This window comes from Aquila chrysaetos, chromosome 11 (assembly GCF_900496995.4).
Source record: "Aquila chrysaetos chrysaetos chromosome 11, bAquChr1.4, whole genome shotgun sequence".
Taxonomy (NCBI): Eukaryota; Metazoa; Chordata; class Aves; order Accipitriformes; family Accipitridae; genus Aquila; species Aquila chrysaetos.
In genome coordinates, this window is record NC_044014.1 from 39,392,438 (window position 1) to 39,407,594 (window position 15,157).

The 15,157-nt window shown below is 53.8% G+C and overlaps 1 protein-coding gene across 1 annotated transcript; it reads left to right on the top strand.

The window, feature by feature from the left end:
- The first annotated feature begins 3,295 nt into the window (after nt 1-3,295).
- On the top strand, nt 3,296-14,796 carry SLC29A3 (solute carrier family 29 member 3). The gene is made up of 6 exons (XM_030030243.2): nt 3,296-3,380; nt 4,201-4,464; nt 8,585-8,667; nt 9,712-9,938; nt 11,135-11,297; nt 12,021-14,796. Exons 2-6 carry the CDS (start codon nt 4,213-4,215, stop codon nt 12,688-12,690), a joined length of 1,395 nt encoding a protein of 464 aa, XP_029886103.1. The 5' UTR covers nt 3,296-3,380; nt 4,201-4,212; the 3' UTR covers nt 12,691-14,796.
- Nucleotides 14,797-15,157: the final 361 nt, after the last annotated feature.

Here is a 15,157-nt window from a genome sequence, read left to right on the forward strand (position 1 = left end):
TCTCCGGCCGGGCCTTTTGGCAAAGGCAAACCCACGGTCCGTGTCATGCTGGCAGTGTCCGTCTCTTGCTCCGCAATCTATTTCCATATTTATATGTCCGGGGGATGGGCCTGGTGGCATCCTCTAAAACCGCATCTGTTTATTCTGTAAACTAAAGAACTGTAAATAAAGTTTAGCATTCCTATTGTAACAAATTAATTTTTATGCAATAAATTATATTTCCTAGTCTAATAAAAAAAAAAAAAAGAAACAATCTGCTCGTTCCTCTCATGTTCATCACTTACCAGTTCCTGCTGGGTTTAGCATCTGCAGGGATTCGGGTCCAGCTTGAGCAGCGGCAGCAGCATGGAGATCCCCGCGAGCATCCCTCCAACCTGGTTTTGGGTCGGATGCCGCAGGCGTGCCGGCAGCGGGAGGATGTTGCTGTCGGAGTCCCTAATGGAGGTAAGCTGTGGAGATTGATTTATGGTTTGTTTTGGACTCGCGTGGGTGGTTGCAAGGCGGGAGACTGGTGCTACAACCATGTCTCGTGGGTTAAGCCACCATCTCCAGCAGTTCATTTCCGAAAGCAATGCCCCTTCCAGCAAGGACCAGGACCAGGGTCCCTAATTCGGGACGGGGGAACGGAGCACGGAGCTGCGCTCCACGACTCTGGCATCCCTATCCTCCAACCCTCGCCTCGCTTCTCTGCCTCCTCCTCGCCTTGCCCCATCCCTGGCTTTGGGAGCACCTCTGCCCCGCTGCTCCCCTGCTTCAGTCCCATCGCTCCGGCTCTGCCAGAGGAAAGCAAAGCCAGAAGGGTTTGCGGGGAGAGGTGAGGGTCCCGCTGCCCCTGCCCACCCTGCCTGGGCCGCTCGCCTTGCCCAGCTCCTGGGGACAAGGTGCCACCAGGAGATGGCAACGTTGCCTCTGCTCTGGGCAGGCGTGGGGATTCTGCAACCCGAGAAAGAAATGGGGAGAAAATTGCTGCCCTGATGCTGCAGCAATTGTAAAGATGCAAAACCCTCCCAGCTGGGTTTTCCGGCTCCAAATCCGATGCTGGAGCAGATACCTTCTCAGAAGTGATAAGCTTTTTTTTTTCTTTGCACCTTAATTCCTTTAACCTCAGTCTCCCAGGTTGCTTTCACTGGGTACCTTTTGCACTAACCCATCTTTCCAAGGGCCCAAGTCTGTGGATAGCTTTGACCAAAGCGGTGCCTGATTTCATCTGATGTTCTCTTATTGAAATACCCAGCTTGCTAATTCCCCTTAAAATGAAATCTTCTCTGCAGTTGATATATTGAATTCAGTCCCTATGACGGGTTCGAAAGCGGCTGCCGTGCCATCACTAAGTGTCAACAGATTTATTCTGCCGGCGCGAGGACACCCGGGAGCACCGGAGCAACCCACGTCAGGGTCTCTTGACTTTTCCATTGCGTGTTTAGGAAATTTCCTTTGGGCCAGTCCCGCTGGATTTTACAATTCACTCACCGTGAGCCGCTCCGTATGGTGGCAACCTGTACCGAGGGGTGGGGGGAGCTGCGCTGTAAATCCCGCTTAACAAATTTCAATCTCTTAACCATTACTTACACCCCCTTTGCTCCGTTCCGCCTCCAGCGCGGCGAGGGCAAGCAGCGCTATGGGATGCCCGGTATTCCTTTGGGATAACCGTGAAACCTCTCTGCTCCGGCACAGCTCACCTTGCTTTCAAACCAGTACTGGCCCTGTGTGTGAGGTTGGGGTGGAGGGGAAACAGCTCGAACCCCGCTTTGAGTATCGGGGTGTCCTGAAATTCCAGCCCGAGCCCACGTGGGGGGTCTGCGTTGCGGAGGGTCTCTCGAGCGTGGGTAATATTGACTCGAGGGGCCGTCACGGCGTCGGTTAAGCGTGGACTGGCTTTGTTTCCCCTGCTCGGCTGTCACGGTCCCTTGTGCTGATGTGATCTGAGGCTCTTCTCCAGCAGTGGGTTTTTTGACATGATAGGTGGCAGCAGGCCAGAAATATCAGGCGAATCCCTCTGAGCTGATGGGTTACTGACTCGGATAGGCTGTGCCATCTCCTCAGGTGCTTTCCCAGCCTGGCACGTCAACGCGGATGAAAATCCCAAGGAGAAACCTCTGGAGAGAAACCCATGCGCTCCTCTAAAACCTTTCCATTTCAGCACATCGCCAGTGGGTTGCTCGCGTGCTTCTGCTTGTTTTGCTCGCGAAAGAAGGGAGAAAAAAAATGGAGCGTGCGTGTGTCTTGGGCTATTTTGACATCTGGGTGGTCAAGGCCATCTGATCTGCTCTCCTCGAAGGCTCGGAGAGGCTGGAGACGGGTGGTGGCCGGCCCTGGCTCCGCGGCGGTGGCCAGCTGTGCATGCACTGGTGCTGCTGGGAGGTGTCTGGGTCTGTCTGCATTTGTCTCATAGGCAGTTGTACATGGAAAAAATCCAGCTCAGACCATCTCGGGCCTGCTGCAAAAAACGGGGACTATTTTGCTTTGATGAAAAAAGGCTAGATACATGTGCAATGGAGGAAAAAGCAAGGGAGAGACCCAATTTGGTTACATTACCTTAGATACTGGAGATGGGGAAGGCTAAAGGCAAACAGCTGGCAACAGGAGACATAAGATGTAAAACTCCACTAATTGCCAACACAAGCGCAAACGAATTGGCAAAGTGTGTCTGATTGTAGTGGGGTCGCAGAAAAGCTGGGGCCTCACCGGTTTATCATTTTCCTGCGTGGCTGCCCACGTGCGGAGGAGCCAAACCCATCTTTGGGGAAGGAAAAAGGGAAAGAAGTGTAGGGGAGAGGAAGAAGCCTAATGATGTTCTCCTTCACAGTCCCATGGTGCCCTCAAGGTGAGTGTTTGGGGAAAATTGAGGACTTCAGAGGGAAATTCATCCTGACGGGGCATTGCAGAAAGCGAAGCGAGTTAATGGAGGTGCTCGTGTCCTGGCTCTGGTAAGGGGCCCTTCATCCCATGGAAGATGCTCCCCATTCCCCACCCTCGCATCCTCAGGAGGGGAACGATGCGCTCGCGCTTTTCCAACTTCCACCGAAACCCCAAGCCCTGCCAAAAGCTTTCGTTATCGCCGGGTCGTGATTAACACCGATTCGAAGAAAGCGCTTCCGATGTAAAAACCGGGGACGGGGAGGGGAGCTCCCAGTGCTGCTTGCGCTGCACCTGCAAGAGGTCAGATGGAGTAAACAGCGGGGAAAAAGGGGGGAGAAAAAAAAGCAGGGAGAGCCAGCACGGCCCGTCGCCTCCCTCCCGCACGGCGCAGCACCGCCCGCGGGGCCGGGCCGGGGCCGGGGCCACCCCCGGCGGGGCGGAGCGGAGCGGAGCGGAGCGGAGCGGGGTTACCCGGCTCGGGGTTAACCCGGCTCGGTAGGGAAGGAGCCGGCGGGGCCCCAGTAAGTGCTACGGTGGGGAGCTGGGCTGCGGGGTTGGAGGGAGGGCTGCGGGGCTGAGAGGGAGGGATGCGAGGCTTCCTCCTCCTGAAATGGAAGGGGTTTTTTTGCAAAATCCCCGGGATTTCTCTCTTCCTCCCTCCCCCTGCAACTTGGCTCGGCCCTGCCTCCGGGGCGGCTGGGCGAGAGTTTCCGAGCCGCTTTTGCAAAGCCTGACGGTGCTGTCGGCGTTTAGGAGCCGTTTGGCAAAGCCCGGTTTTGCTGCTCGCCTCGCAAAGCCTGCTGGTGTTGCGGTAGTTTACGAGTGGTTTTCCGAAGCCCGATGACGTCGTGCTAGTTTATGAGTCATTTTACAAAGCCTCGATGATGTCGTTACATTAGTTTACGGGCCGGTTTGCAAAGCCTGGTGGTGTTGCATTAGTTTACAAGTCGTTTTTAGAAAGCCTGATGGTGTTACACTAGTTTGCAGGTTGCTCTGCAAAGCCCGATGGCGTTGTTAGTTTACGAGCCGTTAATATTTCCTGGAGCCTGGTATGAGCAGAGGTTTCCTGCTTTTGCAAGGCCGAGGGGACGGGTTAATTATTAATTACTGATGGAAACATGGGTGCTGCTGCAGCAGAGCCTGTCCCCGCCGTGCCTTGGTCCCCTTTCCCACACCTTTCAAGGATCCAGCCATCTCCGTGCTGAGCCGGTTCAGCTCACTCATCCGGCATTTGCTGGGCAATCGCGGGCCAAAAGAGGAGGGAGCTGCACACAGCAGCTTGCGAGCAACAGTTTGCAACCCTCACGTGATAATATCTTTTTTGGTGGTTGTTTTTTGCAGCGTGCCAGCGCTATGCACCCGGCAGCCGGCAGCTTTCCCCCAGACGAGGAACCTCTGATCGAGGAGTCCACGGTGAACAGGTACAGCCGGCAAAAGCCAAGTGACCGCTTACATGGCACCTACGTTATTTTTTTCCTCCTGGGCATCGGGTCCCTGCTGCCCTGGAATTTTTTCATCACGGCAAAGCACTACTGGATGTACAAGCTGCAAAACTGCTCGGATCAGGCAGGCCCGGCGGGACAGGCAGCGGCATCGGATCTGCGGGTGAGTGTGCTGCTTTTGAGGCAGAAAAAACAGCTGGGTTCCTTCCTAACTTGCTCTTTTTCCCCTCCACTTCCCCAGAAGGTGAGTGAACATCCTCTGGGGTTTTGCTTGCTGCAAACCAGGGGTAGAGGTTTCTTTGGGGAGCACAAACGGTTGCAAGAAAGTTGCTTAAAACTAAAAGGCGTGGTACTTTGTGGTCTGTCTTTTACCTGGATTTGAAGTGCTGAGGTTTAAGCTGTGTTTAAAAAATTTGGCTTAATCTGCCCCATAAGCAAGGCTGCCTTTCGCAGGACGATTTCTACAGTGCAAGGTAAAAATCTTTGTGGGTTTTTTTGTCCTTCATGCTTGGTAAGCCCCTGAGCGCTGCAGGGCTCTGTGCTTTTCCAGCCGGACTCGGGCTGCAACGCCCTGTGGGCTGGGAGATAAATTGCTCTGAGCTTCTGGCCCCATGGTGAGGCATCCAACACGTTTTAGGCATTTTCTCCCTTGCACTGGCTGGTGCAGCACGTCATTCGGAGGTGGCAGCAGGGTTTTGCGGGAGCACCAGCCCTGGAGCTTGTGGCTTGTGGTAGTCTCGAGCCCCCTCCGGATGCTTTACTGCTTTTCCTTCAAGATCTGGCAGGTGTGACCGGAGTATCTCCTTGCAGCGATGAACATCTGGCTTTTGGCATATGGGACAAGGAGCTTGTCACGAGGCGATTGATGAGCCGGCCTTGGGGCGGCAGGCTTGATGGCCTCTCTTTTTCTCCCTAAAAAAGCCGCCTTCTCTTGCTCCTCCTGCCACGGCAAAATTATTTCCCTGTGCCCCACTGACAAAGCAATGTTGTTTGTTTGTGGCTGGAAAAAGTGTTGGTGTGATGAGGCTGTGTGCCGTCTTCCTCCCATTGCTGAGCTTGTTCAAGTGGTTTGGGCACATTTTATTTTTATATAAACACAGGGCCAGGTGTGACGCCCACATTTTCTCTATGACTTCTCGCACCAGTACCGCATCCACAGCTGTTTTAATTTTAATAGTTGTTAAGCCGGCTGTATTTTTGATGGGGAGGAAGCAGAGTGTCACTGACGGTGCTTGTACCAGGATGCTGAAGTACCGGTGCGCTGGAATAAATCGAGATACTGGGTGGATTAAACTGGTGGAGACCAAGTCTCCGTCGTGCCCGAAGATCGCAAATAGGCTGCCCCTGTGCTAGCAAGGATGCTCAGAGAGGGGGCGAAGGGTGTGATGTCCTCCCACGTTCCCTGCATCCCACCCGCTCCTCCTGGCTTCTACGTCACACTTAGCCGAGGCAATTCTTGAAAAAGCTGTTTTCAAGTAGACTAAGTATCACTAGGTGTCTTCTTCCTACAAACTCTTGCACAGCTGTATTCCTGGTCGGATCAGCCATTACCTTCTCGAAAAGGTGTTTCTCCTCCTTCTGTATGGCCGTGGCGCGATGCTTTTTACCTCCTCCGATGAAAAGCAACCTGGCTTTTCCGTGGTAGTCGAGTCTGATCAAAAATAAACCAGTCGGCCCCGTTTCTGCCCTGAGATGGTGAGCCACGGTGCTGCGGCAGGAGGGCTTGCCTGCAAACAGAGCTCGACTCCGGAAAGATGCACCTGTGACTGGCAGCCTGCTCTTGGCTCCAGCCTGCTCAGGGCTGCTAATTTCATGCTCTGTGCTCCAGGTAACGCTCCGGTACCTTCAGCCACCACCGTGGGCCTGGATTGCTTTTCCAGCCCGGCAGGAGCCCAGCTGCTGAGTCCAGGCTGGAGCAGAAGAAAAACTACTTTGCAAAAGACATCTTGGTGACGCCGGTGACTAATTTGCCACCGCGATGCTTTGTTCTTGTTTGGGTTTTGGTTTTGGTTTTTTTTAAGGTACCGAGCGCACGGCGTGCGTCGTGGCAGCGTGTTTGAAGATGCTGTAGTTAATATAGGGTCAAACACCTCCGTTACGTGCCTCGGCTCCACGGCTGAGGGATGACACCTTCCCCGCGAGAGGCGGAGGAGGTGGGAGGAAGGCGGCTTTGGGTGTGGAGGAAGATGTCAGGTTTGCTTTGGGGATTATTATTTGTTGTTAGCCAGAAAAGGCGTGCCAGTCTTTCAGTGTTTGCGTTTCTCCTCGAAAACCATGTCGGCGAGAGGGAGCTCGGCCCTTGCGAGCGAGGGATGCCTGGAGGAGATAAGCCGGCCGGGCAGGGAGGGCTCAGCAGAAAGGGAGAAGAACTAGGTATATCTTGTATAGCCAACAGTTTGCTCTGAAAGCATGTCTGTGGTGGGTGGGAATACCCACGCAGGGAGAAGAGTTACCGTCTGAGCTGGATTAACACCTAACGAGCAGGAGCAAAGAAGTGAGATGAGTACGGAGCCTGATATTTTCCCTTGATCTGGGTATGGATTAAATTTGCCACCCGCTAGTCTGCTGCCGCGTTAAAAATGTGGCATGAGGGCTTTCCTTTTTCACAGAGATGACAGCAATTGAAACCCTTCTACTTGGCTTTTCTTTTCCAGCAGGGTTTGGCCGTGGGTAAGGCAAGGTAAAATTTCCCAGTGCAGTGCAGGCTCCTCAGTTTCTTAAATGCTTCCCCAATTCTCTTCCCACCGCTGGTGTGAGCATGTTTGCTGGGAATGAATGAACATTTCCCCAGGGTGCTCAAAACACAGCATCTCTGCTGGATTACTTCAAGTATAGTCCTGCTTGGTGGAAAGCATTATAAAGTCTTTTTTTCCTCCCCCAAAGAAAAATAAAATTAACTTGGAAGTATATTAAATATCCCCAGGCTGGTTTGGAGGTTTGTTTTAAGTAGGTTGGTAAGTAAGTCTTAGTTTTAGCAGCCAACTTTGCATTTGCTTTGTCTTTTCTCCTATAATTCATCATATGGCCGTAGAGCTTTGAGCCTCCTGCTTCGCCGAGCCGATGCTGTAAGTGCAGGCATTCATGTCTCCGTCTGTACGGACCCTCTAGGAACGATTATTAGATTTGCTGTTGCTTACAGTAAAGCTCCTGATAGGGAAGAATAAATGAATATGCTTGTAAACTGATTAAAAGACTATGATGCAAAGCTGAAAAAAAAAAAAAAAGCAACGTGCAGAGAAAACGTGCCAAGTGCCTTCTCGCGCTCGGACACAATGTGGCCCCATCTCTGTAGCTAGCTGACTGCAGAAAATGAAAGCCCATCACGATGGGGGTGGATATGTAGGTCATCTTCTTTGCGAGCATCGTCCTACCTGCTGGCTGAGATTCCCGCAGGAAAAACAAGGGATTAAGCACCTCGAGGGGAGAAGACGGAGCAGACATGCTTTAACAGCATAATACATAAAATGAATTGAAAATGAAGCGTTTGGCTGCAGTCTTGGCAAAGAAGTCTCTCTCTCTCTGCTGTGGTTATTGCTTTCCACGTGCCCAGCCTGGCCTCTGTGCGAGGTGGGCTGGTCAATATTGACTGATGCTGCAGCCGACTTGCTCGGATGATATACGAGTCCCTGGAGTAAATGTGTATTGAGTCTCAATATAGTTTCTCAGTGAGTTTCATGCACGCGGAGAGGGAGACCGGGAGGGAAAATAATGTCCCTGTGTCCCCACTTGGGCTGCTTTTGCTTGAGCACGTTCTCAGGCGTGGTGTCCCGGTCGCTCCACATGGAGAGGGATGCACAGATTTGCTAGCTATCGCAGGCTTTCAAGGCAGTTAGCTAATAATATTAATGCTTTTGTGTCCTGATTTATAAAAACCAGCCCTCACGGAGCTCGAGTAGGATAAAATGGTCAGGGGGTTTGTCCAGGATGCCAGAGCCAGCAGGAGAAATTCAGACCTCCTTACTTCGGGTGCTGCCCCGTGGGGCCAGTGCAGCGGTAAGGCAGGTATTTCCTTCACCATTTTTGCTTCTGAATTTGTTATGTCCCTAATTTCCTGAACTATCCCAGGGCTGCTGCAGGACAAAAAAGCCCCGGGACCCCTTCCCGCTGCCTGTTGTCCTGAGCAGCTTTGCAACACGTGCTACAATGCAACGAGGTGGACACCTACATCATAACTCGCCATGCGTGCTGTATCGTGCCGTATTTAGGACCTGAAATTCATGTGTTGTTCCCCCACTAACTTTTTTTCCTCTTTTTTTTTTTTTTTTCCCCCTCTTTCCTGGCAGGACTTTTTTGAGAGTTACATCTCCATTGCTTCGACAGTGCCCTCGGTGCTGTGCCTCATCGGAAACTTCTTGCTCGTCAACAAGTAAGCGCTGCTCCGTTCCCGGGTCTGCTGGCCACGGCTCTCCCCGGCTTTGTCTGCATCACTCCTGCCTTTCTCTGGCTTCAGCCGTGGCTCCCAGCTCAGCCTTCCCTTCCCTTGGGGGGAAGCCATGGGGCATCGTGAGCACAGCCTCCCTGCGCGGCCAAAATCCCCGCGCCTGCCCCTGCCTAAATCGCAGCTGGCTGAGATGAAGCGGGGTGAAGCACCCTGCTCCCCGCCGGCAGCACCCATGCCTGGAGTTGGCTTGTGTTGCACCACTGTAACTAAATTCCTGATAGATTCCTTGATTAATTGCTTGGCAAAGGGTCTTTGCTCTTAAAAATGCCATCGTTGTTACCAGGGGGACCAGCTGATGAGAGCTGGGCTTATCCAGGCAGGAGTAACGCCTTGCTCTAGTCCTACCAGCCGCTGAACTGGGTTAAGAAATGGACCATCTGTACCTTGTTGCAAACTTGATTTACATCTAAAATAACTGCCTCCCCTCATTTGTACCTTTCCTTATCCCGCGTCAAACTCCTGCACTTTTGCGGGCGAAGGAGAATGTGTTTGTGTGCTTAATTCCTAGATCCCGGCTCCCTGCCTTTCTCCCTCGTTTCTTCCATCCTGCCCCCAGGCCAGCCCATCCAGTCTCCTGGCTGGGTAATGAGCAACGTCCATGTTCAAACAACTAATTGTCTTGTAGTGACGTGCCCTGATTGCTTTCACCCCGCCTGCTGTGTTTCCCAGGCAGGCTTTATCGCTGCTGCTGTACGTTGCTCCAATGATGGGGATAGCTCCTGATTTCTGGGAGAAATGGGTATTTACAGCTCAGCTGGGCTTATAAACTTAGTCCTACTGATGGCAAAAGTGAAAATTGCAGAGTTAACATCTAAAGGCTTCTGAGAAAAATCATTGCTTTTTATTCCTCATCTCCCTCCACCTTTATTTTCTTTGACCCTTCTCACAGCAGAGGAGTTGGTGTCCTCTGCATCGTGCCTTCACGTTATAGTTTTAAACGCAGGAGTCTCTCCTTCCCCTTGTCCCCAGGGTGCCTGCCAGCGTCCGGATCCTGTCCTCCCTCTTCGTCATGCTGGCCGTCTTTCTGGTGATCACGGTGCTGGTGAAGGTCGACACCTCCGCCTGGACCACCGGCTTCTTTGCCCTCACCATCGGCTGCGTGGTCATCGTCAGCAGCGCCTCGACCGTCTTCGCCAGCAGCATCTTCGGCCTGAGCAGCTGCTTCCCCATGAAGAACTTGCAGGCGCTGATCTCGGGTTGGTGCCCTCCAGCTGCGCCGTCCCGGTGGGATCGAGCTCTTGGGTTTTCTGTGGCTGGGTGGTTGGTTCTCTTTCCCCCCTGCGTCTGGTGTTTTGTCACACGGGGTTTATTTTAGAAACTTAACTTTGCCTTAAAGATAAAGGGAAGTTGCTGAAGGAGAATCATGCTCGGTCACATGAGCCGGTGCTTTTGTTTCTGTAAATACCCATAAACCGAAATGCTGAGGGCTCAGCAGAGTCGAGGAGAGCGGCGGTCCTTCACTGTCCCTGCCCGGGGGGTGGACGTCCTGCAGAGCAGCTCCGGCCAGCGTGACAGCTTGAGCTGGTTGGTTGTTCTGTGCAGGGAGAACGGGGAAGAGACGTGTCCCTCAGCTCCTCTCTTTGCAGCTGGAGGAATCTTCAGCTTTGCATTGTCTCCTCCTTTCTGTTCAGCATTTCCGTGCGTTTCCATGAGTGATGAGGGGCACGTTGGGAGCCGTGAGTGATGAGCTCCCTGGAGGGTTGATAACATTATAAATGTGCTGTGGAACGGCTGACAAACCAAGAGGGGAAGGGGAAAAAATCAAGACGGAGAAGTTTTTCCCGGGGCCGAGACAGGAGTGTTTTAATGAGTTTAGCCCAGTGGGGGAAATCACCGCATCCGTGAGATGGCATACCTGTTGCTGGTGGCTTAAATTCCTCTCTGGGGGAGTGCGGAAGAGAGGTGGTTATATGTGTGCCCATGGAAAGCCAGGTTTAGGCTTTGGGCAGGCTTTGGACCTTCTCCGCAAGACTCGGCACGTGCAAGCCCAGCGGGCTGGGTCCCATCCTGACCCTTGTGCAGTGCTGTGGCTGTGTTGGAAGGGGATGCAGGATGGGACCTGGGCTGTGATGCAGCTCCCCAAATAGCCGTGTTGCAGCGAGGCATGGAAATGGAGATGAGGTGGTGTGTGAAGCTGTACCCTGAGCCAGGTTTGGGGATCGGCGTGTGGGGCGGGGGGGTGAGCTTCTTCCCCTTGGGGGGTTTGTGCATGCCAGGAGGTAGTAGTAAGAGCATGCTGCTGTTTCTGGGTTCCCCCTCCGCATCAAAGTCCTCCTCACTGGAGGTGCTCTGGGTCGCTCTCTGCCACCTCGACGTCCCTCACCTGCGCCCATCTCGGTCAGGCTGGCTCGGCCCCAGGCGCTGAGCTCTGGTTTTCTGGTCCCCTGCACAGGTCAGGCCATGGGCGGCACGATCAGCGCCGTCGCCTCCTTGATAGACCTGGCGGCAGCGGCCGATGTTACGGACAGCGCCCTGGCCTACTTCCTCACCGCCGACATCTTCATCGTCATCTGTGTCACGGTGTACCTCCTCCTTCCCAGGCTGGAATACTCCAGGTGTGGGCACCAGCCTGCCGTGGGCATCCCACAAGCACGGGTTGGGAGGATTTGCCGCTGTCGATGCCGAGCGGGGTTGCTGGGGGGGACCCACGGGATGCTTGCTGTGCCGGTCCCTGCCCCGTTCACCCCCCGGCATCCCACCCGGCACCCCGCGCGCTCCGTCTCCGGCGCTGTGCCGCCGCTGGCCAAACTTCCCCATTTGTCCGAAACCACAGACTGAAACTGGGCGCCCGCCCCGGCGTGTGCTGAGTTTCTGGCAAGCCTCCCCGGGGGGGGAGAGGGGTGCTGACGCCGGGGCTTCCAAAACGCGTGAAGTCAGCGGAAAGCTGTAACCTGGAAGCAGCCAGCCAGGTGGGTCCCTGTAGGGCGTCCGTATCCGCAACATCGTGCGCTGATGTGCGTGACCCGTTGGTCTCGTCGGTGCTTGCGACACCTGAAACCACCTGGCCCCCCCAAACGCCTGCGTGCAGTAGGTCCCCCGCTGTGAACCGCCGAGGGTGTAAAGGAATCCCTGCCGCGGGGAAGACGGGGTGGTGGGTCCCTGAGGGTCACCTCTGCGTACGAGGCGGGAGCTGGAGGTGTGACGGGGTCTCTGCCACCGCCTTTGGTGGACGTCCGTGCGTCACCAACTTCTTTCCTGCTCTCTCTCCGAATCTGAGTTTGTGGTTCCCCGCTCCCTGCCACGCTTGGCTAATAATCTTCCTCCTTCTCCTTTTCCAGGTATTACATGAGCAGCCAGAAGGAGAGCCCGTCTCTGGCCACCGTGCCACCCGGCAGCTCGGTGGAGAACGAGGCAGAGCCAGGAGGCACCGCAAATACACCCTTCCTTGCAAAAAGCACTGGCATCCCCCCGCTCCGCCCCATCCTGCAGAAGACCGGCCTCCTCGGCTTCTGCCTCTTCTATGTCTTCTTCATCTCCATCATCATCTTCCCTTCTCTCTCTTCCAACATCGAGTCGGTCAGCAAATCCTCAGGAAGCCTGTGGAGCACCAAGTACTTTGCGCCACTTACCAGTTTCCTCCTGTACAACCTCGCCGACTGGTGCGGGAGGCAGATCACCGCCTGGATCCAGGTGCCCGGCCCCAAGAGCAAGCTGCTGCCCGTCCTCGTCCTCCTCAGGACCGTCTTCCTCCCTCTCTTCATCCTCAGCAACTACCAACCCCGGGCTCACATCCAGACGGTGGTCTTCAACCAAGATGTCTACCCGGTGGTCTTCACGGTGCTGCTGGGGCTGAGCAACGGCTACCTGGGGACGCTGGTCATCATCTACGGCCCCAAGATCGTGCCGAAAGAGCTGGCCGAGGCGGCCGGGGTGGTGATGACGTTTTACCTCATGCTGGGGCTGGCTGTGGGGTCCGCCTGCTCCGTTCTCATTGTCCACCTCATGTAGAGGAGCAGCCAGGGAGGGATGCCCTCGGTTTGCGGTGCTGCTGTTGGGTATTTAGGGTTTTTTTTCCCGAAAAAGCCAGGCATGTCACGGTTTTGGGGCAGGCTGCCTGTCTTGGGCGGGGGGGCATTGCATCCAGGGGGAAAGCCCTCCTTCTGGGAAGGGGTGTCCCCTGTGCTTGGGAGGTCCCGTTGGACGTTTGTCACTCCCCGGCTCAACCAAAGCAAATGGACCAAAAAAGCCTTGTGCTCCCCAGGGAGCTCAGGGAAGCACCGGGGGGGCACAGGGAAACTCGTCCCTCATCCCAGTGCCAGTGGGCAAGGGTGGCTTGCTGGTGCCACCACACCGGTTTTAAACTGAACGCGGGGCTTTTGACGGCACCTTGGGTTTCGCTGCCTCATTGTTACGAGTTTAGCCCTGCAGTGGTTTGGTGGTCGCGAGGGGATCCCCCTTCATCAAGCTGTGATGGTGGTGTTAAGATAAAGGGAATTTGAGCCCTGGAGCACCTTCAAGCAAGCTCCGGGAGCAGAGAGTAGCCACACGAGGGAGCAGGGCACTGTTTCGGGGGGGGGATTTCATACATTCGTGCCACAAAAAAGCATATATAAGGGAAAGCTCTCCGCTTGAACTTCTGCTTGCTTTAATTTTTCCAGATAAGATTGAATCAAGGGCTCATCCACCTCCCAGCACGGTGCTACTAGTGCTGGGGCTGTGTGTCGTGGCCAGCCGGAGACCGGTTCTCCTGCTGTGACCGCGGTTGTGGACACCGACTTACCTGTCTGCAGCTGAACCCCAAGGAAAGCGAAATGCTAAGTGGTCCTAACCTAAGGTTTTTAAGGTGCCTTTAGTCTGCGTGGAGGAAGGTCTATAAAAGCCAGGGAGAGGTATTAGAGAGGCTCTGACGTGATGTTCACAGCAGAAAGCTGATTAATTTACATAGACAGGCGGCATATGGTCTCCAGATGTTTTCAGAGGGGCGAGCTACTGTGACACCCAAAAATACAGCCCACCCGAAGAGGACTGGCTTTTAAAGTCACTTTAAATATGCAAATGCAGCCTGGACTGAATACAATAATTGCATTTATTTTCTCAAATTGGGTGGATTTATGGTCTAGGAGAGGTGAACTGGTAAGCAAGGATGTAATGGCATAACTTGGCATTGCAGCTGGTCCCTCAGGGCTACTATCTCTGGAAAATACTTCCTTTAAGACTGGGTTATTAGCAGGTGTTCTATTAGTGGGATGCTCTCTCAGCATCTCCCACTTGACGGAGTAGCGGCGAAGCTGCTGGGCTGGGTTGTGAGTCTGTCTCCCTGCTGCGCTGGATGTGGTGGTTAGCAAGAGGGAGGATGCGGGGCTGGTGCCTTTCCACCCGTGGGAACCCTGGCTTTGCTGGGACAACAGCAGGATCGACGGTGGTTATTGCCACGGGGTGACACGTTGGCTTGGTGGGTGTTGTTTTTTTTTTTTATATAAATCCTTTCCAGTGTTTAGTTTGGGCTTGTTGGCAATACACACGCAGTTTTGCTTTACGGCTAGTTTTTATTTAAACATAAAATCCAGACATGAGTGGAAAATTTACAGGGCGTGTGGTACCAAGGAGCAGCTTTACGGCACGCGGCTTTGCACGTGCGGGCTCTTAATCCCGTCGCTTCGGTAGGTTTGCAGCCCTTTAGCCCCTGACTCTTGGCCAGGGGCTGCTTTGGCCGGCGTTGACCCAGGCGAAGGTCCACCTCGGCTTGAAGGGCAGCCCAAGGGTAGCAATGCTGGCTGGCTGGCTGGGTGCTGCTCATGGGGGTAAGCGATCCCATCGCCTCTGTGGGCGCTGGAGCGTTGCTTGGAGTGATGCGGTAGTCGGTCATGGCTGAAAAGCCCAAGCCAAGCTCATGTTGGCAACCAAAATGTCCCTTTGTGGCCTTCGATGCTTCACACTTGAGAGCTTCTTCAACTCATACGTTTTTCCCCCGGTTCCAGGTATGAGATTCTGCTTGTTTGCTGACTGCTTTGCACCTCTCCTGATCCTCTCCCTCATGGTCCAGACCAAATACCTCTTGAGACAGAACTTAATTATCCGGTACCATTGATAATAAAGTTAATTCTTGATACTGTGCAACTGCTGGTGTCTGGAGTGATTTCTCTTGGAGACACACTGATGCATGCAGTTTTAGCTTACGTTTTTCCTTCTGGTCATCCTTCTCTCCCAGCTTGGATTGTAAACTCAGAGAAAATCACTGACAAGAGCCGGGTGAAGGAGCCCCGAAAGAATTGCTTTGAAAGCTCGGTTATTCTAATTTAATATCTCCAAATGACCTGCAGGTAGGTGTGGAGAGCATACTTACTGCATCTGTAGGGGGAAGCAAGCAAAAAGAGAATTTATCCTTTGTCTTTGATGGTATTCAGCTAAGGAAAGTTAGAGAAATGAGTGGAAAAATCAATACAGGTTCAAATTGGGCAAGAATCAGGTCTGGGTA

Coding starts and splice junctions, on each gene's coding strand:
- SLC29A3 (XM_030030243.2), top strand. CDS start 4,213: ATGCACCCGGCAGCCGGCAGCTTTCCCCCAGACGAGGAACCTCTGATC. Junction 4,465..8,584: donor CAGCGGCATCGGATCTGCGG/GTGAGTGTGCTG, acceptor CTTTCCTGGCAG/GACTTTTTTGAGAGTTACAT. Junction 9,939..11,134: donor CTTGCAGGCGCTGATCTCGG/GTTGGTGCCCTC, acceptor TCCCCTGCACAG/GTCAGGCCATGGGCGGCACG.